This window comes from Camellia sinensis, chromosome 15 (genome assembly GCF_055761805.1).
Source record: "Camellia sinensis isolate YWXY chromosome 15, ASM5576180v1, whole genome shotgun sequence".
In the NCBI taxonomy this organism is placed as follows: Eukaryota; Viridiplantae; Streptophyta; class Magnoliopsida; order Ericales; family Theaceae; genus Camellia; species Camellia sinensis.
Window position 1 is genome coordinate 18,837,758 of NC_138975.1, and position 27,698 is coordinate 18,865,455.

The window sequence follows — 27,698 nt, forward strand, 5'->3', positions numbered from 1 at the left end:
GACATAGAAAACAGAAAACAAGAACGTGTTTCAGAATCAAGAACAAGGGTGAACTATCAAGAATACTGTGGCAGAGTGTGTGAAAGGATACAAGGCCAAAAACAATGGCAAAAGTGGGCAAATGTGTGTGCAGGTTGTGAATACTCAAGAAGAGATTAGGCAAAAACAGAATCACAAAGTAATCATACTCAGATACATGAAAAGTCACAAGCAAGTTCGCAAAAATAATAGGAATTCAAGATATCTTCAAAAACTGAAACAAGCTGTTAAATCGAGAGGAAACGGTGACTTACCAGAGGAAAAAAGCCGATGTTGGGATTGCCGAAGTCAGAAGAGCGGCGGCAATAGAGCAGACTAGCAAGAACCTCGCCGGAGGAAATGGACGAAACGAGTTGCAGAACTTTGGAAGCTAAAGCAATAGAGGATCTTGAAGGGAAAAGTTCGAAAGAGAAAAAAAAGTTTCAGACGCGAAAGTGAAAAGTGAAAAGTGAAAAGACGGGGGAAAGAAGCAAGTTTTGTCAAAAACTTGAAACGGCAGCAAAAAGAGCAATTAATGCGCCTGGAACAACGAATGCGTTGGACAGTGCATGTAGACGCGAGAATGATTCGATTTACAGGCGCGTATCCAGTACGATCTAATAAGAGAAATACGCGTGGCTAAAACGGTTGAGTTGTTATGTATAACAGCTTATACGCGTGAAGAAGCTCCTGGAATTTTTGATCCTTTTAAGAAGACATGTCGGCCTTTAATGATGATCTCGGCTTAAGCCGATGTACTGGCAGGAAGTACCGATATAGGTTCCATCACCTCAGAATGCCGAGGTAATAGAACCTAGGGGGCAATTGTGGAGATATATTTTATAAGGACCAACACGTGGCCAAGGTGACGCCGACATGTCAGCCGGGGTGCCGTGTGTCCTCGTCATGACGCCGAGGTTATCTCGGCAAGGCCGAGGTTATCTCCGAAGATATCGGAATCCGGGATAAGCGGATAGGGCAAAAGAATCCTAGAATGATAAGGGGACTCAGCTTGGATAAGGATAGAGCTCTTAGGGAGTTTATCTCTATCTATTAAAAAGTCCTAGATAAGTACTGAGCAGAGGTCCATTGAAGCTAGGCTTCTATTGGGACTAGGATTGAATTGATTATAAAAGAAAGGCACCCCAATGGGTCTAAGGTACGCAATTTACATTCTGAACAGTGAGTTTAGCAATTAATTATCTTTGAGAGATATACTGACTTGATCGTCGAAGTGCCCCCGGGTGGACGAACCACCACCTGAATCTTCTCTTTTTGTTGCAAGTCAGCCAGGTGTCATCTATTCTGCCAGTGCTCTCCAACTGATTACTGAGTTGGCAGTGTGGTCAAAAAATTACTCACACAATAAGTACTCACTAACTTTCAATTACATTAACTTCCATTGCTTAATGTATACATAAAATAAAGTCCCACCATTTACATCATCATTAAATCATCAACATTTGTATTCATTAAACTCAAGAGATTTACAAAAAATATTTCACATGCGGTTATACATTCAACATTCCTATAATATGAATCTATAGCATGTAGTACAATCTATCAAGTACAATTCAATGCCCTCAATGGCTACAATTTCCAAGGCTTATGCCCAGTTACACAAAATAATTGTTTTCGAACCCATACATGTAAAACCCTTGGCTTGTCAAAATAATTATAACAATAGAAAAGAGCATTGTACTTTCAAAAATACATTCCATGTCTTTAACTCTGCGAAATCACCACATCTCTTTCCCTGCACAAAATCTCATAGGGTGAGCACGAAACCCAGTAGGAAAAATCTTAACAAAGTATATACATTTTATACAATCTCCAGAGATGAATACGTATGTCATGCCATGTTCAAAACATATATCTCTTTCCTTTGAAAATCTTGTGCTCAATGCAATTTGAAAATACAATAATTTAACAACTTTAATGTAGTTCAAGGGATGGTAAATACGACTTAGGAAATCCTTAGGTGGGTGTCTACAAGTAGGCATAACAAGCACTACCAATCCTCCACTTTATCGGTTACTAACCGAAAGGCACGAGGTACCTCCTCCGCATGTGTTTTAGGTCTTTCACCATGAACACTCAGGCCAACTTAACCAATACCAACCACATCTCATATCCGAACTTATCAACGTATTTATCCCAAAACAAATCCAAATGTTCTTGTTTCATAAGCAATTTCCTTTCTCAAAACAATATTTCTCCAATGCAAGATTCAAAATCAATTGCAATAATGATAAAATGGAATGACAATACAATAATGAAACAATACATTTATAAGTTCCATTTTTAATTAAACCACACAATCCTCTATTGTGATCAAATTTTCACATCTCTTATCAATATAATATCATAATATATTTCCAAGAGATAATATAATAACATCAACATACATGTATTCTCCACATGTTAAATATCATTTTCTAAACATTGGTTTGTCAAGACAAATCAACAATAAGCTTCAAAATCAACAATTTTTATTTCCTCCATGAAATTCCTCATTTAATACAATCATAGAAATTTCTCTATCATTTCTTCACATAACAATTTATCAACCTTAAATTTTACAATATCTAACATTTTTTCAAAATCCTCAAATTCTAGGGTTTCCACCAAAATAATGTTTTGGTTCCATTTTTGAAAAGATTTTTTCAAAACAACACTCACACCTTAGAACATAGCTCATATTCTCAAAAGTTTTGGAAAAAAATTAGATAAACTCCACTCATACAATCATCTAGGGTTCAACAATCCAAAATCATGACCCAAACATGAAGAAATACTACAAATGAGCATAAACTTGCAAAAAACATATATATAACTTAAAAATTATCCTTACCTCAAGCTTGGGAGATGAAGAGGAATAAAATCCTAGAACTTAAAGTTAGTGGAAACTTGATCCAATCGGTTATAAACATAGCCCTTGTCGTCCTAATCGATTTGGTAAAAAAAGCCTTATCAATTTCTTGAAAATTTGAGCTAAATCTTATAAAGAAGTTTGGATTTGGGTGTGTTTGTAGAGAGAAGGGAGAGAAAAGGTGAGTAGAGAAAGAGAGAGAGAGAAGTGAAAATTTGTGTTTATCAAGTTTTTTGCATCAATTTTGAAGAAAAGAACATGAAATTCGAGACAAACGCGCCAAAATCCGTACAAGCGGTTTGAATTTCGCTGATTTTTTTGCCTCTACATACGGTTTGCTCTAGAAAGGAATCCAGAAAATTTATCAAAATCTACTCGAGCGGACGCCAAAATCTGCTCAAGCTATTTTTTGCCCAAAAAACTCTAAAAAATCCTGTGAGGATTCGCTTGAGCGATTGCCAAATCCACACGAGCAATTTTGTCCAGAAACTCAAAATTTTTATTTTGCCGCCCAAGACAAGTTCTAATGGCCAAAAATCAAAATTTTCAACCCGAAAAAGTTACAAAAAGTTAAGCAAGAGTATAAAGAAATCTCAACGACCCAACACGATAAATAAAATATTGAAAGTAATGTACACTACCCTACTACATAATATTATTCAAATATAAAACCCGAGACATCGCAACAGGGGGGCAAATCTAAGTAAACCGACAATCAAACATCACCTAAGATCTTTCACCTAATAAGGCCTAGTTTGGGAACAGACTTTTTTTGTAACTTTTTAACTTTTTAGTTAAAATATGATAAAAAAATTAATATGTTTAGAATGATTTTTTAATTTTTATAAAAAGATGTAAAAAAGTAAATAAATTTTTTTTTTTAATTTTTTGATATAAATTATTAATTTTTTAATCTTTTTAATAAACTTTTAATTTTTAAACAAAAAAATAATATTGTCAAAGGAGTTTAAGATATTTTCATAACAACCTAACATCATATATCCATAATTGCATAGGAATAGCCAAAATAAATACTACAACACCACCACACCGGCCTTCCCAAACAGTCCCCAATGATTAATATCTCCCTCAACAAACAAAATATAAAAGTCTCTCCGGTTCCACGTTCGAACCTCATCTGAACGCGTTCTCTTACCAAAATATAAAGTTTTGGGCCAAAAGGCGTGGTGTTTATTCGAATGTAAGTGGCTTCTTCCTTCAGCATTATTTTCTTACCAATGGGTCCTACAGATTGTATTTTCTTCTCACCGTTTGGCTTCTGCAGGTGACTGGTTTTCTTGGTGGTGAGAACTGGGCTCTCCTTGTTGCTCGGGTGTGTCAACTTTATCCGAATGCAGTTCCCAGTATGCTGGTTTCACGATTTTTCAGGGTTTATACACAATGGCGTTGGCCAAATCCTGTAATGCTTTGTGGAATAGAAGAAGATGAACTTGGTTTTTCTGTGTGGGATCCTCGTAAAAATCCTCATGATCGAACTCATCATATGCCAATTATAACACCTGCATTCCCTTGCATGAATTCTAGTTACAATGCCTCAGCAAGTACTCTCAGGGTCATGATGGAGCAATTCCAATTTGGTAACAAGATCTGTGAGGTGAGAAGGTGAACAATTCCCTTGAATTTAAGTGTAGTCTTATGGTGAGTGTTATTTTACTGATATCAGCTTTTTCCCTTGATCTTGCTGTTAGATATCACCCCATGTGAAGGGTGATTATCTTCTCCATGTGCTGCAACTTCTTCCAACCTACAAAGTCACAAAGATGAGCTGGCCATGTGAAGCCAACACACAAGATAGCTGGCCATATGCAAGGCCAGCCTCTCCATCTCCATTCTTTTAGTGTATAAATGGAGGCTAAGGGGAGGGTTTGAGAGAGAGTAGAGCAAGCCACAGAGAGTGAGATATGTGAAGCGGAGAGACCGTCTCCCTCGGTGTGAGCGAGGGAGACGGGTGAGTGGATGAGTAAGGAGAGTGTGAGCTCCTCTTCTATTGTAATCTTTCTGTAATATCTCCATTGTTATAGTGATAACCGGCTACTCTCCCGTGGACGTAGGCATTGAGGCCGAACCACGTTAAATATTGTGTCTCCTTGAGTGTGGGTGTGTTTTTCTGCATGGAATAATTTCTATAAGGTCTTGGGCGAGATCCCTGATCCCAACAAGTGGTATCAGAGCCTCGTTGGTGGCGTTTCGGAACAAAAACAGCGTGTTGTTTGAAACTGCCCAGAAATCAAGTTGCTCGAAATCAGGTTTTGAGCATATCAGGAGCAAGGGCTCGAGAAGAGGAGTCCAACCATGTAAAGCAGACACCCAGATGAGTCCCCACGCGCCCTCACGCGCCTCCTGAAGAAGGCGCGTGAGGCCCAGTCTCTGCACGCGCCCCCACGCGCCGTGAAGACAGTTGGCGCGTCGGCCCAGTCTCACGCACGCGAGACACGCGTGGAAGAATGAAGAAGACGAGTGGGAGTAGCGCGTGTCCACCACGCGCGTGCCATGTTAGCTGCCACGTCAGCATCCAGAGGAGGGATCCAGTGCGACGCAGCAAGGGTGTAGCCACAGGAGGAAGGATCCAGTGCTTCGCGGCTAAGGTGCAGCCGCAGATCTGAGGCGTACAAAATGTTTTGGCTAGAACTAAGCCATTTGGAGTCCGTTTTTGGTGATCCAATAGTGGTTTTCAACTATTTGGAGTATTCCGGACACATCCGTACGGTCAGATTTTGGAGACGGAGTTTCTGTAAAAAGAAGGCAGATTAAAGTGGCAGACGGCATCAGGGGCAGTGGACAGAATATTCTGTTGGTACACGGAATATTCCCTGAACTTCTGAAAATTGCAATTTGGCCCAGAATTTTTAGAAAATTGTGGTGTGGCCCAGCTTTCGGGGATAGTTTTCAGTGAGGTCCCCAGAAATGCAGCGAAGGTTGGTCCTAGCTAAACGGACCGTTCCGGACGCAACCGTAAGGTCAGAATAGTGGAATTCTGAACAGTTTGGAAAGATTGTCAAAACATGGGAGTTTGTCATCTTCAATACTCGAAGGAAGGTTGCCGGATATTGTGGAACACTGCGGATTCACTGAAGAGGTTAGAATGGGCAGATTCTGACCAGATTGGACAACCAGATACAGATTGAGATAGATCATTGAAGACCAGAGGAGATCAGGCTTGATCAAATGGCAAATCAAGGGAGATCAGGATTGGTCAGGGGTGATCAGAGGATTGCAAAGATGATTATCTCCGGAGTTTGTTAGAAGATCTGGTTCAATCAATCAAAAAGACCATTCATCGACGGATAGATGATTTGGCAACCAGTTCAGGCCCAGGGAAATGTTGTGGCTGTTGGAGCTACTGTATACGAGTAAGTACTGGTGGTACGTGGACGTGTAGAACAATAGTTACAGAGGAGCATACTAAGCGTAGAAGCACAAATGCAGACGTGCAGCAGTGCAAGGGTACGGTAGAGTATCGTATAGAGGCACAAGAGGAGTATGCAGCAACGAGTCGTTGAAAGTTCACAGGAACTTCCAGACAGAGAAATTGAGACAGGTAAAACGCAAGAGTGCGCGTCAAGGAGTGGCAAGTCTTTTTTCTCTATGGTGGTTTCTTGAGTTCCATGGCAGCGGAGGATAGAGTTGATGCGGATCTCTCAGGCGAGCTCGACGCAGGGAGACCAGAAGCCATGGGTGCGAGCACTATGCATGGAGTTGCATAGTGGTAACTTGTACAGACCGGTGGAAGTTGTCTTGGCAGAAGGGCTAACTGTCAAACATCAGTACGGACGTACAAGTGAGACAGAACCGAACATCAGGGATTGCAGTACAGACAACGGGCGTATGAGATCGCTGGGAAGTTGTTCTGAAGTGCAGAAAGCAAAGGCTGGTTGTTCAGAAATAAGCTCCGAGCAAGGAAAATTGAGGATGTTGATGTGTCAAACTCTGAAGTTTTCTAGTTGCTCCCGTGTTCATCATGCAAGGAGTTGCACGGTAATGCATGACAGTCAAGGGCATCCCAGCAGGGGGTGCAGGACATCCAATCAGGGGGTGTCGGATATCTTGGTTGCGCAAGTTCAAGCATAGCAGGTATAGACATCCGAGACAGAAGCGTGGAAGAGATCTGTGGGAGATAGGAGCAGAGGCTCTCTCCAAATCAGAGAGTGGTGTGAGTTGAGTTGAGGATGTAGGATTCCCTCCTCCTCTTATATCTCTGGTGTATTATCTCTAGCTTCAGGGGGTGCAAGCATCTCAGTGAGGAGATGCAGACTATGCTGAAGACATCCGAGACAGGAAGCGTGGAAAAGATCTGTAGGAGATAGGAGCAACGGTTCTCTCCAAATCAGAGAGTGGTGTGAGTTGAGTTGAGGATGTAGGATTCCCTCCTCCTCTTGTATCTCTGGTGTATTATCTCTAGCTTTCAAGGGATGCAGCGTCTCAGTGAGGAGAAGAAGACTATGCTGAAATTTGGGCGTGACAAGATTACCAACAGTGTGTACAGTGGATCACCTCACATGGGTTGAGGGGGTGATTTGTTAGATATCACCCCATGTGAAGGGTGATTATCTTCTCCATGTGCTGCAACTTCTTCCAACCTACAAAGTCACAAAGATGAGCTGGCCATGTGAAGCCAACACACAAGATAGCTGGCCATATGCAAGGCCAGCCTTTCCATCTCCATTCTGTTAGTGTATAAATGGAGGCTAAGGGGAGGGTTTGAGAGAGAGTAGAGCAAGCCACAGAGAGTGAGATATGTGAGGCGGAGAGATCGTCTCCCTCGGTGTGAGCGAGGGAGACGGGTGAGTGGGAGAGTGAGGAGAGTGTGAGCTCCTCCTCTATTGTAATCTTTCTGTAATATCTTCATTGTTATAGTGATAACCGGCTACTCTCCCGTGGACGTAGGCATGGAGGCCGAACCACGTTAAATATTGTGTCTCCTTGAGTGTGGGTGTGTTTTTCTGCATGGAATAATTTCTATAAGGTCTTGGGCGGGATCCCTGATCCCAACACTTGCCTGTGTTAGGAGATAGAGCTGAATAAAGCCCAATGGAGTGCTCTGTTTGAGCCATATTTGTTCTTTGAAAGCTATAAAAACTATCTGCATGTTGACATAATTGCTGCTGACACTGATGATTTGCGTTCTTGGAAAGGCTGGGTTGAATCCCGGCTAAGGCAGCTGACACTGATGGTAATATCCATCCCTTTCGAATTGTTAATGGCAAGAGGGAGCTTTGGTTAACTTTTAAGTTGTGCTTCTCGAACTTATCAACAAAAAACAAAAAAAATCCTTCTCTATCTTCGTGGTTGTTGTAGAAGAGACGCAAAAGAAAGTGATTCCCCACCTATTTTTCTTTCTTATTTATGTTTATGATTCAAAATTTGCAGATAGAGCGGGACACTTACAGGAAATTGCAGTGTCATCCATATCCGCATGACTCTGTTGATTCTTCAAAGCAACGCTCCCATTGTGCGTTTTTTATGGGTTTGCAGAGGAAACAAGGTGAGGTAATCCAAGAAGGTCAGCAATTTGATATTCGTGGTATAATTGATGAGTTCAGGCATTCAGTGAACATGTACATGTTTTGGAAGCCGGGGATGGAAATCTACGTCTCTCATGTTCGTAGAAAGCAAATTCCATCTTATGTATTTCCAGAAGGTTATAAACGACCCCAGCAACCAAGGCTAATGAGTGAGCATCATCCTGAAAACCCATCTCAAGAAAATGGTGAAGTTCATAGGCCTGGATCTGGCGAAAGAGGCTTTAAGTGGAAAAGAGATTCTGAGGAAAGTCCAGAGAAACGGCAATCAATTAAAACCGAGAGGCGGGATTCAATTTCTCCTGACATTGTTAGTGATAGTTTTGCCAGTGCATCTAAGGACTCTATGGTATTGGGTTCTGTGAGAACAAAAGGAAGTTCAGATAATGGAACATGTGAAGTTGGCATGGCTGAAGTGGGTGAAAGTGGATCTACTAGGAGAGTGCTGCGGCAGATGGAAAGCAGTGAAGAGGCCAGCACAGATGGAGTTAAATCAGATAAAGAGATCTCATATTCAAGTGTCATCACAAACCTTGCCAATGAGATCAACTCTTGCGAGGATGTTGGGCTTGAATCTGTTGCGAGTAACAGTGAGGGTAATGCAGGGAGTAACAACCAGGGATCTTCCCAGGGGGACTCTTGCGACGCGGACTCGGAAGTGTTTGGCGGCGGAGTAATTCAGAGTGGATTGTTGGAAGAGTTAGATGTTTCGAATATAAGTTATTTTTTACTTTACATTTTCCAGTTCACTTACTAATCTATTTCTTTCAAGTTGGAAAATGAACCATGTGCACTCCTAACAACCACATTCTTTGTTTGGGAGATTGTTCGTTTGGTATCGTTTTTGTTTTCTGTTTTGTTTTAAAAAACAGAAATCTAAAGTTTTCTAGAAACGCCTGTAAAAAATTAATGTATAGAGAAAGAGAGAGAGAATCAATTATGTATATATTGATGTATTATTGATTGATGTTTTAATATGTTTACAATGATTCCTATATATAGAAGAGAATAGTAGGTAGGTAGGTAGTAGGTGTAGTAGGTGGTAGTGATAGGTGTGTAGTAGGTGGTAGTAGGTGGTAGTAGTAGGTTTTAACAGCCCCCCGCAAACTCAAGCGGGATAGGAACTAACCAACTTGAGTTTGGAGAGAGTAACAAAACAAGAAAATAGACTAATACATAAAATAAAAGAGGATAGGAGACACTGTATGGTCGTGTCAGACCATTGGTGAAGACACTGTATGGTGGTGTCATAACGTTGTAGAGGACACTGTATGGTTGTGGCAGACCGTTGTAGCAGATAAAGTCTGGACAGTTGACGAGGTCACACCGGACCGATGGAGAAGCTAACCGGAATCAATGTCGGGACAGTTTATGGAGTCATGCCGAACCGTTGTAAAAGCTAATCGGAATCAATGTCGGGACAGTTTTATGTGGTCATGCCGGACCGTTGTAAAAGTCGCACCCTCAAGAGGTGCGCCCAATCTGTCAAAAGGCGTGCCATCTAAAGGCGTGCCCAATCCATAAAAAGGTGTGCCGGACATTATGGCGATGCGCATGACTTGGCTGGCGCGCCCATGTTGTCGTCTAGCGCCGAGCGGCGCACGATGCGCGTGTCTGCCTTGGCTATTTAACCAAGACGGAGGCGGAGGCTGAGGCAGAGACAAAAACCTGCTAAAAAACCTCTTGAAAAACTCTTCGTTTGCTGAGAGAGATACTCTGTAACACTCTGTTGCCCAGAAAATGGCCTCGTCTTCCCGTGGGCTGCTCACTCTCTTTCCCGACCTCAACGAGTCAACAAGAGAGATAACTGGTGCGGTGGCCCGTGAACCTCAACCAAACACCTCTGGTTTTGCTCCGTTGAACTTTCCGATGCGGTCTGTGGAGCAAAAAATGGCAGTGCAAACGGATATTGAGGCCAATCAGTATACATTGAAGTCATGTGTGGATACCATGACTGCGGTCACAAACTTGTCGCACCAGCTTCAGAGTAGGACAAATGAGGTGCAGCAGTTAAACACCCAACTGGCTCTGCTCCAGCGCATGTATAAGGATGCGCGAGCAGAGATAAGTGTGCTAAAGGCGGAAAATAAGGAGCTGAAGCGGAAGGCCACCGTGATGTTCCGATTTGGAGGTCCGCCATATGCTGCAGTGGAGGAGCAAGGGGGAGTGAAAGTGCTCGGTGGATTAGGAAGCACAGAGGCAGCACCGTCAAGGACCGCCCAGGACGGAGGCAAAAAGAAGAGACCGGCGGCAGAGTAGGTCGGTGGGTGGCCGTCTGCAGAAAAGAAAACAAAGCTGTTGTTGTTGTGATGGTGATCTTGTGTGGTTTGGTTTGTTTTTTTTTTTTTTTTTTTTTTTTTTGGTTGTAGAATTGTGCTCGGGGTTGATCCCCGATATAAATAAAACAAGTGTGGTTGGCAAACTCGAATGGTAGGTGTGGTAATGCAGAAAAATCAACTGGAATGAAGGTAGTTGTGTTTTTTTTTTTTTTTTTTTTGAAAATAATAATAATAGTAAGAAATAAAATGAAGTGTGAGAAGCGAGTGGAATCAAGGAAGGCTAGTCTAATATATTTTAGTGGGGAAAAGAATGATGGGTATGTTGATTATATAATAAAATAAAAGTGGGTAGTGGGGAAGATGAGTGTAAAGAAAAGTTGAGTGAGAATAGTGTGGTTGGTATTTGTTTGTAGCCACGTCTTGGGCAGATCAAACACTTTGGGAAAAATTGAAAGAAAAGTTGAAAATATGAGGGGAGAATGCGACAAGCCCATGTGAGTGAAAGATGGGTTTAAAGAAAGTGAGGGAGTGGGTTGATTAAAAAAGGATGGTGGGTGTGAAAGTGGAAATATGATATTAAGAAGTTGGGTCCATGGAGAGAGACGTGAGGTCAGGTTGGAGTCTGAAAGGCGGTGACCTTCATGGCGATGAAGTCTCAGCTGTTCGGTGGTGGCTCAGCAGTGATCAGTCACGGCTGGAAGTAGTGGCGAGGCTTCCGGTGACAGACATGAGGTGCGCAGGCCGTGCGAGCTCGCTGATCGAGCGCAAGGGGCAGATCCACGTCTAGCTGTCGTATAGGCCGACGGAGTACTCGACGACACTGGGAAAGCAGGTGCACATCGCCATGAGCTACCAGTATTCTTACACTTTCTAGAGAGAGAAAAAATTGACCCATACATGAAAAAGGAGTCAAACGCAATCCTGTGAGGACCGTGGAAGAGAGGAAGGAGGAGTATGACAGGGCACGAGCTCGCATTTTCAGCAGCCCCAATAGCCCTGAGCCAGAAGTTTCCGTGTCTCAGGCTCCATTCGATGGGAAGAATATGTATCCAAGTGGAGATGATAATGAAGTTTGCAAAAATTCCATGATTGATTCAGAGAAAACCCTCACCATTGGGGATGGTGGTACTTCTTCCCGAGTTGCCATTCTCAGAGATAGGGAGAAGGATCGTATTGACCCAGATTATGACCGGAGTTATGAAAGGTACGTGAAGAATAGTACAGTTAATCCAAGCTTTAGCTTGGCACCCTTTAGTATGCAGAAAGTTCAGCCTCCATTTGTGCAGTATGATACCGTTGTTCCTCAATTGGGTCAGATGCCAAGAACCCAAGATTGAAGCCTGTATCAAGGAAGGGAACTTGAAGGCATCAGCAATGGTGAACAGGCTTGACAGGGTGGGTGCTAGACTTGGAACTAGCATTCCTAGATGATTTTGATCATGATGAATAACAAACAACAAAGGAAAGGACCCCCATTCAGTGCATGGTGGGTGCTCTGTGTGTGTTTTGAACCATCAGTGTTGCAGACATGGTGTTCGACGAAATGTTCCAGAGGGATTTTGGGTTTGCTTCGGCGAGGTGGTGAAGAAGAGTGAAGGTATGTGTAGAGAATTTTAGCGGACTAAGTTAAGGTCCGGCAGGCGGCCAAGGCGAAGTTGCCCCCCGCCGGTGAAGCAAAAATAGTAGGTTCTAAACCTGCTCTGATACCATGTAAAAAATTAATATATAGAGAAAGAGAGAGAGAATCAATTATGTATATATTGATGTATTATTGATTGATGTTTTAATATGTTTACAATGATTCCTATATATAGAAGAGAATAGTAGGTAGGTAGGTAGTAGGTGGTAGTAGGTGGTAGTAGTAGGTGTGTAGTAGGTGGTAGTAGTAGGTTTTAACAACGCCCCTTTTTATGTAACACTTCTATTTTATTTTTGAATTTTCAGAAACTATTGTTGCACGTTCGAACCATGCATTATTTTGTTTTTGAAAACACAACCGTTTTCTAATTTTGTTGGGTCACTTTTGTTTCTTGAAGCCAAATGCTGCACTTGGGATGGTTACTGAAAGCCAAGGGTGGAGTTAATTCCCAATCTGTACTGAAGACGGTGACCAGGCATGCGTTCTGAAATTCTGAATAGTATTTATTGTAAGATTTTTTTTTTATGTCAATTTCGTTTTTATAGTGCTCTTTCTGGTTTTTTTGTCTGTCAGTGTATCAGTTGAATTCCTTGCTCTAAAACTAAAACCATGTTTGCTCAGGAGAGACAGAGAGCCAGCAGTTCGGGGTAAGTACTATCTACATTGCTGGCTTTCATTTGTTACTTTTTTTTCCAGGCATGCTTGTGTGTGTTTTCAACTTTGCGGGGTGGCGACCAAGTCCAAAGAGCTCGGATGTGTACAGTTTTTAGTTGTTGCATCTTTGCTGTGCTGCATAAGTAGTAAGCAAGCTTCCAATGCTCTTGGAGAGATTTTGGATGCTTTTCTAGTAGGCTTAGCAGTCTCGGTAATGTTAGGTCATTTTACTTTTTGTCTCTGTGGATGTGGTAAACTGTCCTAGTGTCTTTTGAATGATTTTGACGGAGGACTTTGTATTATATAATATACAATACTCGGGGGTGGGGGAGTCTTAACTCAGATAGCAGAGTATTTGGGGGGAAGGGGTTTTCTAGTTTATTTCTTTGTTCTCATTTTATCTTTACTCTTGTACACTTGCTGGCTTCTTGTAGTGATATATTATTATATATGAAACTTCTCTCTCTCTCTCTACACACGTTTGATTGGGCCAAAGAGGTTGATTTTGCTTTGTATGAAGCAGATTTGAAATGATCCAGCTGATGACTGTATTTCTCCTGCATTTTCATTTATAGGGATTTGTGTAGAGAAAAGAAATAAGGGGAAATGTGAACAGAAATATAAGCTAATAACTGTATTTCTCCTGCATTTTCATTTATAAATTTGTACTCAAATTTATGATCCTAATATAGTCTTGATTGAGCATCAAATTTGATTGGCTGGTATTTTATTTTGGATAAATTACACTGTACCTTTATTGTTCGGATATTTTTTTTCTATTTTGGTCTTTTTATGTTTTGGGTGTTTTTCAATTTACTCAAGGTAAACCATGTTAACTCATGTTAAAAATTTAAAAAAAAAAAATTGATATATTGAGTCACGTTACATAAAAATATTTTTATTATATAATATTTACATTTTTGACACTTGAATCGTAATATAATAAATTTTTTTGTCATGTGTTAATTAATAATGTAATATTTTTTTGTCTAATTTTGTATAGGAGTAAATTTTTTTTTTTTTTTTTGGAACAATTCACCTCCAATGTCCACCTTAAGTGATAATTCTACCTCACAACAAATAGAGGGAAAAAATAAGAACAAAAACTTATGCATCCACATAATTAGGTTGAAAAATGCATGAGAAGAAAAATATTGAAAAGTTGAAGAAAAACAAGTCAATCCATCCTCCCAAATACAACGATTAGCTGGAAATATTTAACTACAAATGCCTCACTTTTCTTTCTGGCCCAGCCATAGAAAATATAATTCACAAACCAAAGTCTACTCCAAACTAACAGTGAAAATTCTTCAGATTCATTTCGAAGCAGCATCGAGTTGGATCTTTTCTTGCTTACTGCCAACTGAAAAAGCAAAAAATCCCCAGTTTCAAAATTTTAAAAATGAAATAAAAAAAGCACCAAACTCACTAGGGGAGTAAATACGAAAACTCACAGCACAGTGTTGAGAGCTCAGAGCTTTTCAACACGCGGAGCCTTTTCACAGTGGATACAAACATGCTGCAAATGATATGTTTAAGAAACCCAAATTAGGAGAAACACAAGCCAATCCAATGTGAAATATGGAAGAAGGAAAAACCCAATTTCAAGGTCATGTGTGGTCAAAAAAACATTTTGTGATTATATTTGAGAAGTGCAAATACAATCTTCATTGTAAATTTAAAAGTATGGTTCATTTTAGAAGTGGCTTTTTGACTAAAGTACGAGGTTAAAAAATTAAAATATTTGGGTATCAGCTTTTGATTTTTTATGAAAAAAACATGCAAAAAGTATTAGAGAATATGCAAGAATTTGAATTTTTTTGTATGACTTTTTGCCTATATTAGCTTCTTGCCAAACGAGGCCTTAGCATGATTGAATCTAATTCACACATTTCAAATTTTAGACATTTTCTTTAGATTATTATTATTTATTTTTTTTTTTGAGTACATAAAATTGCAGAAACATGAAATCTTTAGCAAGATACCATAGATTTATAGTGAGTATATCATGTATGACAGGTAAGTAAAGTGCCAAAAATGCAAGAGCTTTTGAGTATGGCAATTTGGGAATGACAAATCAAAAATAATCACACAATCTAATTCAGCAATCTATAGCAGGAGAACATGGGACAACATGGGATTATAGTATATATATCATATGACAGGTAAGTAAGTGCCAAATGGAAGGACCGTCATGTTTGGATTTTTGAATAGGTTTCTTCAGAGGTAAGGAATCTTACGATAGCGATTTGGGATAATAAGCAAACCAAAATATAATCAGAACTTTGTTTTTTTAAGGGTAAGTGACCAAATATTGAAATATTGGGAAATAAAATAAACTAAGTTGTGACAGATCAGGAAATGAAGATGCTTACTGCGATGGGACATCCCCAACAGGCATCCTGTCTCCTTCATTATCCTCATAAACAAGGGTATATTCACCACTTCTATCTAATAAACCGGTAATCGCTCTTTCTCCCTCGTGCTTGTTCTGGATTCCTCCGGCAGAGGAATTTCTTTGAGCTAAACAAGATCAACAAAAAAGACAAACGTAATGAGATATACCACCACGTAGGACCCTGAGGAGTAGAGACACTGAGAGGGTGATTTATGATCTGGAGTTGGGCCGAGGTAGCGACCGAGCAGGTTGAGAGCCCAACAGCGCATGGGGCCGAGATGATCGACTATCCGCCCAGAGATGGGCTGCCAGAACTTGGGCCGAGCAGAACTTGGGCCGAGTGCGTCCCCCCCAGACCGTAAAGAAGCGGCTCGGCAAGGCAGTGCTCGGTCGGACCGGGATGCTCGGTCCGAGGATAGCCAAAGCCAGACAAGCCGAGTGACCGGCTCCCGGAAAGGCGCGGTCAGCCGAAGTAACCGTTTGACCGGCAGGAAAGCCGACCACAAGAGGTGCTTCGGGCTAGGCTTTGCCGAGATGCCGCCTAGTCCGGTCCTCCTTGGTCTTTGCCAGTGAAGTGCTTGGATATGAAGCACGGCACGGCGCAACAACGCGTAAAGCAGCTCGGCTGCCGAGCTCCAGCTGTGATGGCGGGCAGTTGAGATTAGGTGATGTTCAGCAAGGTCTATGCTGACAGATGGGATAAGCGGTGCCACGTGTCAGGAGATGACTGGGAGTAGATATGGGGCACAGAGGGGATATAAGCATGTCTGCGTCCCCCCATACGGGACAGATGAACACTTTGTAAGGATTTTCTTACACTAAAACACCCCCCTCTCTCTCTCTCTCTATCCTAAGGTGTGTACTAACTTGAGCGTCGGAGGGTTTTTCCGGCCACACACCGCCGGGTAGCTCACCATTCTTTGCGCGCAGGTGATCGGACATAAACGGAGCTGGGAAGAAAGGAGTACGGGCTTGCCGGAATATTTGCTCCCCGTACAATTGGCGCCGTCTGTGGGAAGCTTGACAGACAAAACCTTGTCTTCCTGGTTCATCTGATCGCCGTCCATGGCGAACAACGACGAGTTTCCGTTGTCTGCCATAGATGGAGCCACCCCGGAGTTCATCCGAAGGAGAGAAGGTCCTCCCGCCATCCATCCAATGGCGGACTTGGGGACGCCCACTGGAGGACAGTCAGTAGATGCGCGGGATAAGCGCGGAAGAAGTCATGGTCATTCACGGAGTCCAGACGGTCGCCGGCGGAGGAGAGACTCACACGCCAAGCGACTGGAAAGTAAGTTGAGAGACCAAGATGCTGTCATCCGGGGAATGGCGGCTGAGATGGAGGATCTGAAGCGGCATGTCAAAGGGAAGGGTGTAGCTGGAGTGGGAGACCACAGTGAGCGCACCCCATCCCGCCGTTCAGGCAGACAGAGTCAGCGTCGTACTCAGTCCATATCTATCACCAGAAGTTACCAGGTTGGTGATTCCGACGCAGGTGCAGAGAAGTCAAGCACGCAGGACAACACCTACAAACCCTCACGTCCGGAGACGACGTCGAGGTATTCTTTCTCCGCTCATTCGGAGGATTTGCGGGCAGTCCTAAAGGAGCGGGCTCGCCGGCGCGAAGCCCAGAGAATACCGGCGTTCCAACGGTTATCCTATGGGGGTCACGCCAGCGAGGAGGTCGGAATGCCTCCACCCCGCCAAGCGGCGCCACTCTTTGAAGATACGGACTTGGCCAGGCTGAGTGCCACCCCTTTCTCCCTGGAAATAGAAACAACACCGCTTCCGGCAGGCTTCCACCAGCCTAAGTTCACACTTTACGACGGAAAAACCGATCCTTGCATGCATGTGAGCCACTTCCGACAGGTCATGGCCGGACATAGGCGCAATGACGGACTTATGTGCCTAATCTTCCCGTCAAGTTTAGGCGAGCTGGGCTTAAAGTGGTTCGAGAGGTTGCCAGAAGGGAGCATACAAAGGTGGCATCAGTTGGCCGAGGCGTTTGTTACGCGCTTCAAAACCAACACAAAAACACCGAAGGAAGTCGATCACTTGCTAAGTGTCAAGATGGAGCCGTGCGATACACTGAAGGCGTACAACTCAAGGTACTGGGAAACCTTCAACGAGATCTTGGACTGCCCGGTCAATCTTGCGATCACACAGTATAAGCGTGGTCTCCCGATCGGGCATAGACTGCGGGACTCGCTTACCATGCACCAGCCGACCTCCATGGGCCAGCTCATGCAGCGCATCAATGAGCACATCCGAGTAGAGGACGACGCGTCAGCTTCTACCATGAAGGCCACTCCGGTAGCAACAGACAAGAAGACAGCAGGCAAAGTGCATGCAGTTGGACAAGAGTCCAGCCGCTCAAATGACCGAGCAGAGGAATCAGACCGCGGCTCGAACCGCAAAAACCGGGGTAGAGGACGTCGGAATGACCGGGATGACTACCCCTGAGATGACGTAGCGGACGCAAACTGAAGGTTGAAGGCAAGGACTGGCATCACCACGGTCTTCAAGATTCCAATCTATCGCATACTTAGTGAAATCCGAGACGAGGAGTATGTCCGGTTTCCTGCTAAGTTGGGCGATGGACAAAAGGGCTATAATCCGCGGTACCGTTGCACATTCCACCGGGAGAGAGGCCACCGGACTGAGGATTGCTTGCCTTTGCGGCAACATTTGGAAGAACTGGTCGCGGCCGGGCATCTAGACCTCTACATTGATGGCGGGGTGAAGCCGAATCAGGCCCCGGTCGATCCCAGGGGACAGGATGACCGAGACGCACCTCCGCAGGGAGTTATCAATGTCATCCACGGTATCGTGGAACCGGAGCGTGTTTGCGAACTCCGGGGCATGATAAAAAAGGCAGAACATATGAGGGAAGTTTTGTCGGTACAGCCAGCCATCAAAAGGGGGAAGACAGAAGAAAAAGAAGTGATTAGTTTCACCTCAAGGGATCTAGAGCGTATCCAGACGCTGCACAACGATGCCCTAGTGGTAACGCTACGCGTCAAGGAATTTGATGTTAAACGGATTTTGATCGATCAGGGAAGCTCGGTCGAGATCATGTATTATGATGCGTTCAAGCAGCTTAAACTCCAGGAGACAGACTTGGCTCCGGCAACTTCGCCGTTGGTTGGATTCAACTCACAACCGGAGTGGCCCTTGGGAAAGATAATCCTGCCGGTCAAAGCGGGATCCGTGGTCAAACAGGTGGAGTTTTGGGTGCTACAGGTGCCTTCGACGTACAACCTAATCCTTGGAAGGGGATGGCTTCACGCTATGCAAGCTGTAGCGTCAACCTACCACCAGGTAATGAGGTTCCCCTCGGCTATGGGGGCAATCGAGGAGATTTGGGGCAATCAGGTCATGTCCAAGCAGTGCTTCGTGGCGGTCAACGGAAGCCGGGCTACCAAAGGATTCGTTCAAATGATTGAGGGACCGGAGGACCAGGGTGTTTTGGATGATGTGGGTACCAAGGCTGAAGACAAGGCTGTTGAGGAATTGGTTGAGGTTCGAATCGATACAGACCGACCGGACAAGTTCTTCTTGCTCGGTTCAAGTCTCACGGCCATAGAGAGGACCGAGATTGTTGACTTTTTGATGGCCAACATCGAAGTCTTTGCGTGGTCGCCTTACGACATGCCGGGCCTCGATCCAAGTTTTATCTGTCATCACCTCAATGTCTTCCCTGGGGCAAAGCCAGTCATCCAGCGAACAAGGAGATCGGCACTGCATCACGCCGAGGTAGTTGCAGAGGAGGTTAAGAACCTGCTTGAGGCGCGAGCAATTCAAGAAGTGCACTACCCTCGGTGGATCTCCAACACAGTAGTGGTGCCCAAGAAGAATGGAAAGTGGCGAGTTTGCGTCGACTATAAGACAGTCAACCGAGCTTATCCCAAAGATAGCTTCCCTTTGCCACGAATTGACCAGCTTGTGGACTTGACGGCTGGACACAACAGGCTCAGTTTCTTGGATGCCTACCGCGGCTACCATCAGATCGCCATGCATGGGCCTGACCGAGAGATCACCTTTTTCACGACGCCAAGGGGACTCTTCTGCTACCGAGTGATGCCTTTTGGTTTGAAGAACGCTGGGGCAACCTTTCAGAGGATGGTGACCAAAATGTTTGCTCCTTTGCTTGGCCGGACAATGGAAGCTTACATCGATGATATGGTGGTGAAGAGCCGACATGAAGCAAACCATTTGTCCGACTTAGCCGAGATGTTTGCCATTCTAAAGAAGCACAAGCTGCGCTTGAATGCGTCAAAGAGTGCCTTTGGCATGGGATCCGGAAAATTTTTGGATTTCTTAGTCACGAACCAAGGCATCGAAGCAGACCCTACTCAGATCAGAGCCGTGCAAGAGTTGAAGCAGCCCAGCTCGGCTAAGGACGTGCAGCATCTGGCCGGGATGGCTGCCGCACTTAATCGGTTTATAAGCCGGTCATTAGATCGCTGTCGCCCTTTCTTTCAAGCGTTGAAGTCAAAGTTCTCGTGGGACGAAGAGTGTGACCGAGCTTTGGCTGAGCTCAAGGAATATCTGTCTTCTCCGCCACTGTTAGTTACACCAGAGCCGGGTGAGGAACTCTACCTTTACCTCGCCGTCTCCCAGCACGCAGTCAGTGCGGTGCTAGTCCGAGCTGAAGGAATCAAGCACCTCCCAATTTTTTATGTCAGTAAGACCTTGTTGCCGGCTGAGGCGAGGTACCTGCCACTGGAAAAGCTTGCGTTGGCATTGATGATGGCTTCAAGGAAGTTGGCGCATTATTTTCACGCCCATACCATCGTCGTACTGACCGAGTTTTCCCTCAAGGCCTTGTTTGAACGGGCAGATTTTTCCGGCCGAGTTCTTAAGTGGGCGGTCGAGCTGGGACAGTTTGATGTGAAGTTCCAGCCGCGCACCGCTATCAAAGCCCAGACCTTGGCAGATTTCGTCGCCGAGTTCTCACCTGGCACTCATCCGGTATGCCCTGTCGATATTACAAGGGCAGATGATGAGATGCACGCAAGCACAACCGAGGCACAGCCAGTTAGAAGAGGTAGCGATGCGGAGTTTGCGCGCACCATTGAAGCACCCTCAGTTTGCACGGTTTTACCACCCGGTGATGCGATGACAGAGTTAAGTCTTCCCGACCCATCCGCTCTGTCCGGTCCCGCATCACCAACGGGGGAGGAAATTGAACCACGCAACTCAGAACCTGCGGCCGGCTTGACACCGCAACCTGATGATTCGCCCACGGACTTGAGCATTACCGATCCGCTTGCTGAGTCCGGTGCCGAATCCTCTAGGGGGGAAGGTATGAACCTACATTGCTCAGAACTTGCGGCCGACTTAACACCGCAACCTGGTGATTCACCTACGGACTTGAGCACTACAGATCAACTTGTTGAGCCCGGTGCCGAATCACCAATGGGGGCTAAATTGGAACCGGTCGTCACAGAACTTGAAACCGCACAGCCGAGCAGTTGTGAGCCCATTGCCCTTCGCAACTCTCAGGACCCATCAGACTACTGGAAGCTTTTTGTGGGGGAAATGTGGAAGCTTTTTGTTGATGGAGCGTCTAACCGTCATGGTGCCGGCCTAGGTATCGTTCTTATCTCCCCGGCTGGCCTAACCATTGAACATTCTATCACGCTTGGTTTCCCAGCATCTAACAACGAGGCTGAGTATGAAGCCCTTCTCGCCGGGCTCAAGAGCGCAATTCAAATGAAGGCTGCCGAGCTCCTGGTGTATAGTGATTCCCAGCTTGTGGTTAACCAAGTCTCTGGGATTTACGAAGCAAAGGACGACCGGATGGTGAAGTACCAAGTTCTGGTCGGGGAGCATATCAAGCAGCTTGAGGCGATCAGAGTCCAACAGATTGGTCGTGAAGAAAACAGCCGAGCTGATGAGCTGGCCGGCCTCGCTTCCATGGTAGACAGTATGTCTCCAAATCCCTTGTTAATTGACTTTCTTCCACGGCCAAGCATTGAAGACGCCGGGCAGACAGATGTACTCTGCGCCGCCCTAGGTCCTTCCTAGATGGACCCCTTGATCTTATTCCTCAGAGACCGGACTCTTCCAACTGACAAGAAAGAAGCCCACAAAATCCGTGTGAAGTCTGAGCGGTTTTGGCTCTCTCCGTCAGGTGTGCTATATAAAAAGTCCTTCACTGGTCCTTATCTAAAGTGCGTGCACCCGAATAGTATGGAGGCCTTCTTGTACGAAATTCACGAAGGCATTTGTGGCAGCCACATAGGGGGCAGGTCCCTCGCCTACCGAGCTATTTCGTAGGGATACTGGTGGCCGTGTATGCAGGCCGACGCACAAAAATATGTCCGCAAGTGTGAAAAATGCCAGAAATTCGCCCATCAGATCCATCAGCCTGCTAGGGAACTTCTTCCCCTCACCAGTCCTTGGCCCTTCGCCATGTGGGGGCTAGATATAGTGGGGCCACTGCCAACAGCACCGGGCAACCGGAAATTCTTCATCGCAGCCACAGATTACTTCACGAAATGGGTTGAAGCTGAGCCCTTGGCAACCATCAAAGAAAAAGACGTGAAGCGGTTTGTCTGGCAGAACGTGGTCACGCGGTTTGGCGTGCCCAAGATCTTGATCTCTGACAACGGCACCCAGTTTGATGGTCGCCTATTCAGAGGATTTTGCGAAGAACTGAAGATAGAATTCTACAACTCCACCCCGGCTTACCCATAGTCCAATGGTCAAGCCGAGGCATCAAACAAGACTATACTGGATGGGTTGAAGAAACGGCTGGAGAAGGCAAAGGGAAAATGGGCTGAGGAATTACCCAGCGTCCTCTGGGCATACCGGACAACCCCGCGGCGTTCTACCGGGGAAACTCCATATGCTTTGGCTTATGGCATGGAGGTAGTCATACCCCTGGAAGTTGGCATGCCCACCCTACGAAGCGAGTCTTTCGAGCCCGAACTGAATGCCGAGGCTATTGCCTTGGAATTGGACCTAGTGGAAGAGCGTCGGGAGAAGGCCCTCATCCATGTGGCCGCCTACCAACAAGAGCTCTCCAAGAAATACAACAAGACGGTGCACCCCAGACCATTCAAGGTTGGTGATTGGGTTTTGAGGAAGGTTATGGGCAACACCCTGGTGCCAGGAGAAGGCAAGCTAGGGGCAAATTGGGAAGGACCATACAAGATCACCGGTCTGGCGAGCAAGGGGGCTTACCACTTGGAGGATTTAGAGGGAAGAGCAATACCCCGGCCATGGAATGCGGCCAACTTGAAACTGTATTACTTTTAAGTTTTTGCTTTCTTTTCTTGTGCAAAGGAATTTTTTGGCTTGCACTTCACCATGTAAATCTTTTTGTCAATCTATAGAAGTCATTTTGCTTTAGTACTTGGACTTTCATTTAATGTTAAGAACCGAGATGACGTGCTCCGGTTGGAAGAGTTGGTGTTTTGTCCAACTTCGGATTCCCAACCGAGATGACGTACTCCGGTTGGATGAGTTGGTGTTTTGTCCAACTTCGGATTCCAAACCGAGATGACGTACTCCGGTTGGATGAGTTGGTGTTCTGTCCAACTTCGGATTTCCAACCGAGATGACATGCTCCGGTTGGAAGAGTTAGTGTTTTGTCCAACTTCGGATTCCCAACCGAGATAACGTACTTCGGTTGGATGAGTTGGTGTTTTGTCCAACTTCGGATTCCCAACCGAGATGATGTGCTCCGGTTGGAAGAGTTGGTGTTTTGACCAACTTCGGATTCCCAACCGAGATGACGTGCTCCGGTTGGAAGAGTTGGTGTTTTGTCCAACTTTGTTATTACCAGCCGAGATGGTCATTTCGGTTTATGAATTAGTTTCGTTCTACTTAAGTACGACAACCGAGTTATGAGTTCCGGTCGACGAGGTGTTCTGTTCAAACAATGACTTATACCGAAATGCTTTGCTGAAAATGGAATTGATTGTAACCGCGTAAACACTTGGCAAAATATGGCTTTTTCATTGATAAGAAGATCAATACAAAAGGTGGGGACATAGCCCGGTTACATCAAAAACGTTGAAAGCAAAACTACAAAAAAGAAAACAAAGAACTAAACTAGGGGGGAGAGATTGGTGAACTCGTCCTCGCTAGCATCAAGGTTTATGGTTGGACTTGCGTCTTGGGCACCGGGCTCAGCATTGCCGGGCTGCTCTTGCACCTCGGCCTCCTCTGCCTCAGAATCTGTCTCACCGTCTCCCTCTTCAAGTCCTTCCTCGGCCTCAGCTTGCAGCGCGCTAAAAACGTCGTTTGCGTAAGGCACAAGGTAGACCGGTAGCGAAGCTGGAGGTGGGTTGGCAAATACGTCGGTGTCAGAGCCCTGGCCGAGGTGTTCGCAGGCGGACTTCCAGCTGGCCTTGAAGTAGATATCCTGTGTTGCAAAGACTTGCTTTTTGTAGTTCTGCTCGGCCTCGTTAAAGCCGGCGTTGTTTGCAGCCCGGCAAGCTTTCTTCTTCGACTTCTTCAGGGTGTCCACCTCGGTCTGGAGCTCATTTTGTTTTTTCTCGGCCGTATTCAGCTGACCGAGCAGTTTGTTATTATCGGCGTTGGCCATCTCAAGGGAAGCCTTAGCCCGGCCGAGCTCGGCTTGAAGGCTCTCCACCTGGCCGGCTGTGTCGTTGGCTTTCTGCCGAAGCCGGTGGATGCGCTCCAAAACCAGGTGTTGTTTTTGAATGGCCTGCAAAAAAGCAAAGTTGATTAGAAAGGGAACCGGGCAAACACTTGTGAAGTTTTCAGAGGGACATCGACTTACCCTGGCCATGGACTTAACTGACGATTTGACCAACCGGGTGTCGAGGACGTGGTCGCTGCCGACCACGTCGCTCGGTAGTAGCAGGGCTTTGGACAGATCGAAGGCGAGCAGATGCTCTTTGTCAGCCTTGATCGAAGCCGTTGCCGGGATGTCTTGACCCCGGTGCTTCAAATGTGGATGCCAGGCCGGCACTGGGGCGGGGGCGTCAGTTGGATGCTCGGTGGTAAGTTCGGCGACTAGCTCGGCGGATGGGTCTGCCCGAGCTCTTTTACCGGCACGTCGTGCAGAGGGTTCTCGGCTGGATTGCCCGACGGATTGAGTGGCAAGGGCGACCACAGCGCCACTGGATTGACCGGCGGCTGGCGAGCGAGTTACTACGCTCGGCATCTCGGCGGATGTGGCGGTGAGCAGGTTCTTGATTCTGCTGCGCTTGGCCATTTCTTGTTCCTCGGTCAAGCGAATGAGGGGAACGTCAGGAAGGGAAGGATCTGGAGGCGGGGAAGGAGCGCGGAGGAAGTCAGTTACTCTACTCCAGCGAAGAGCAGAATACCTGTAGGTCGGTGTGTAGCCGAGTAACTCGTTGCAATCTCGGTGAGGATACCGAAGCACGGTCTGAATTGCTTCGACGTTGGGAAATTGATAGTTGGCTTGCAAGGCTTGGATTGCTGCAAAAGAAACAAGAAAACCGGTTAGTTACAAAGTAAAACGTTAAGCTAACCGAGCAAGTTTGAGTGGCTTACATGAAGAACCGAAGCCCTTGTTTATAAACCAGCCCGGGACCTCGGCTGTTTCGTAATTGCCCGACACCTAGAAAAAATCGTCGTCGTGAAGATCTTTATCCGGGGTGCCGGTTACAATTTTTTCCTTGCCCGGTCTGATCTTCAAGTAATAAGCTAAACCGTCCCCGGTGTGGCCCATTGTGTATTGCCTCAATATCTCGGCTAGACCCAAGTTGGTGCCTAGCCGATTGTTCAATTCGTGAACGCCGTTGATGATTCTATAGGTATTGGTTGACACTTGTGTGGGTGCCAGCCCGGTGCGTCGAAGGAACTCGGTTATAAGAGGGTTGAGCGGGAAACGGAGGCCCCCTTCGACAATTGAGAGCACGGTGAAGGGGCATTGGTCAAGTCTGCCCCAAGGTGTGGTCTCCTCTTCAGCCAGTTCGAGATGAACATCGGCCGGGATGCCGTAATCCTCTCTGAAAGCAGCTAGCGCGGCCGGAGTATCCACTAGGAAGCGGAATTTCCCCATTTGTGGCTGGCTTAGTGTATCCCGGCTGAGGGGTTTGGCACTGGTTATTGGATGCTGCTCGGTCCTGAGAGCCTCAGGAATGACAGTGGTCCCCTTGGACTCTGCAGGAAAAGGATGGCAAGTGTTAAGTGTGAGCGCGGTCGCGCAAAAGGAGCTGGATTTTAGCTCGGTCATTAAGAGTGCCAAACCACCTCGGTTGTCTATTCTATCTAAGGAGCCCGGTCGCCCAAGCAGACCAGATGTTAGCCCGGTTGAGCGATCAAGTCCTTTTGTTATCTCGGTTTTTGCTGGGGTTGAGACAAACATGTTATTTGCTCGGTCAGATTGGTTTTTTGGATCAAAAGAAAACCAGGAGCCCGGTTCGCTCCAGTTCTTCAGTGTTCTTCAGGAAGAAGAAGAACACCAAGAACAGTGGGAGGTTTAGGACGGATTCTATGGCCTATGCCCTAAGAGCTACGTTTTTGTGCCCTAATGTGTGTATTATGAAAGAAAATAGCAATAAAATAAGGGTAGAATGACTTACCAGTGGAGGGCAGGATCTAATCTCCCAAACACGAAGAATGGCAGAAGAGGTCGAGTCGAGAATGCTAGAGCTCTGAGGTCGAATATCGAAGTGGCAGTAGGAGGAGTTGGACTTTGGGGGGTCTTGTATGTATAGGCAGCAGGGAGTCCGCCCAAATTCAAATTCTGGCAAAAACGGCGGGTTGGCTGCCCGATGACCAATGGCAGCCCGCCACGTGTCCCCATTTATGGCTGCGTCAGGACTGAAGCGACGGGTTGAAAAGACGAAGAGCCAACCGAGCTACTTTCGACGACGAGGATATCAGCCGAGGAATATAGCCGGGCAAGTTTGCAGACAGTTATGTTAACTAGCCCGGTCGAGGTTTGGCATCTTGAAGACCGGAGAAATGTTATCTCGGTCGAAGTGAGTAATCCCAGTCACGCTTTCGCGGACGGAATTAAGGGGCAATTGAGAGGGTGATTTATGATCTGAAGTTGGGCCGAGGTAGCGACCGAGCAGGTTGAGAGCCCAACAGCGCATGGGGCCGAGATGATCGACTATCCGCCCAGAGATGGGCTGCCAGAACTTGGGCCGGGCAGAACTTGGGCCGAGTGCGTCCTGCCCAGACCGTAAAGAAGCGGCTCGGTAAGGCAGTGCTCGGTCGGACCGGGATGCTCGGTCCGAGGATAGCCAAAGCCAGACAAGCCGAGTGACCGGCGCCCGAAAAGGCGCGGTCAGCCGAAGTAACCGTTTGACCGGCAGGAAAGCCAACCACAGGAGGTGCTTCGGGCTAGGCTTTGCCGAGATGCCGCCTAGTCCGGTCCTCCTTGGTCTTTGCCAGTGAAGTGCTTGGATATGAAGCACGGCACGGCGCAGCAACGCGTAAAGCAGCTCGGCTGCCGAGCTCCAGCTGTGATGGCGGGCAGTTGAGATTAGGTGATGTTCAGCAAGGTCTATGCTGACAGATGGGATAAGCGGTGCCACGTGTCAGGAGATGACTGGGAGTAGATATGGGGCACAGAGGGGATATAAGCATGTCTGCGCCCCCCCATACGGGACAGATGAACACTTTGTAAGGATTTTCTTACACTAAAACACCCCTCTCTCTCTCTCTCTCTCTCTCTCTATCCTAAGGTGTGTACTAACTTGAGCGTCGGAGGGTTTTTCCGGCCACACACCGCCGGGTAGCTCACCATTCTTTGCGCGCAGGTGATCGGACATAAACGGAGCTGGGAAGAAAGGAGTACGGGCTTGCCGGAATATTTGCTCCCCGTACAGACACGAAAATGCAAAACGACACAAACACACCGATGCAACAATTTTCAAAAGGTGCAGGACAACACACACGAGGGACAATTCATATTTTAATCAAATTTCAATGGATATATTTTTAATTTATCCATTTTTTATTTGACAAAATCTCAAGCACCAGTCCGGCTTGCCAATCGAGTTTGACCAAAGGAATTGACGGGCCAAGGCTTTGAGCCTAATTGACAAGTAGATTAACGGACCACTTCTCACGCACTTGCGAGCTTAATATAATATGTTGGGATTCAATCTTATTTTTTTGGATTTTGTTATTTATTTATTTTTTAACTTAAGGATAAGACGGGTCAGAACATCTTCAATGACTAATGTTATAATAGTATTGTCATTGTCAAATTACGACAATGAATAGCAAAAAATGGATGAAAATTAGCAATGATGTCCAATGATTCAGTTGCCATTTTTGTCATTTTGGCACAGAAACTGATGTGTCGGGCAGTCAGCTGGACACATTAGTT

At 45.7% G+C, this 27,698-nt stretch overlaps 1 protein-coding gene, 1 long non-coding RNA gene and 1 pseudogene across 3 annotated transcripts in view; 1 reads left to right on the forward strand and 2 right to left on the reverse strand.

Moving 5' to 3' along the window:
- LOC114314245 (nuclear poly(A) polymerase 4) overlaps window positions 1-13,470 on the forward strand; it is a 51,172-nt gene extending 37,702 nt beyond the window's left edge. The window contains 1 exon segment of the mRNA XM_082910335.1: window positions 12,746-13,470. Within this exon segment, the coding sequence (XP_082766461.1) occupies window positions 12,746-12,793 (48 nt within the window). The 3' untranslated portion in view covers window positions 12,794-13,470.
- A 694-nt stretch (window positions 13,471-14,164) lies between these two features.
- Window positions 14,165-14,605, reverse strand: LOC145813920 (uncharacterized). Its single transcript, XR_014357347.1, has 2 exons — window positions 14,457-14,605; window positions 14,165-14,365 (listed from the first exon to the last, which is right to left on the reverse strand). It is a non-coding gene; the product is annotated as an uncharacterized LOC145813920 (long non-coding RNA).
- Window positions 14,606-15,298: 693 nt separating this feature from the next.
- Window positions 15,299-27,698, reverse strand: part of LOC114314210 (auxin-responsive protein IAA26-like) — a 47,040-nt pseudogene continuing 34,640 nt past the window's right edge. The window contains exon 2 of the transcript XR_014356316.1: window positions 15,299-15,525. The product of XR_014356316.1 is annotated as an auxin-responsive protein IAA26-like (transcript). The remainder of the gene's footprint in view (window positions 15,526-27,698) is intronic.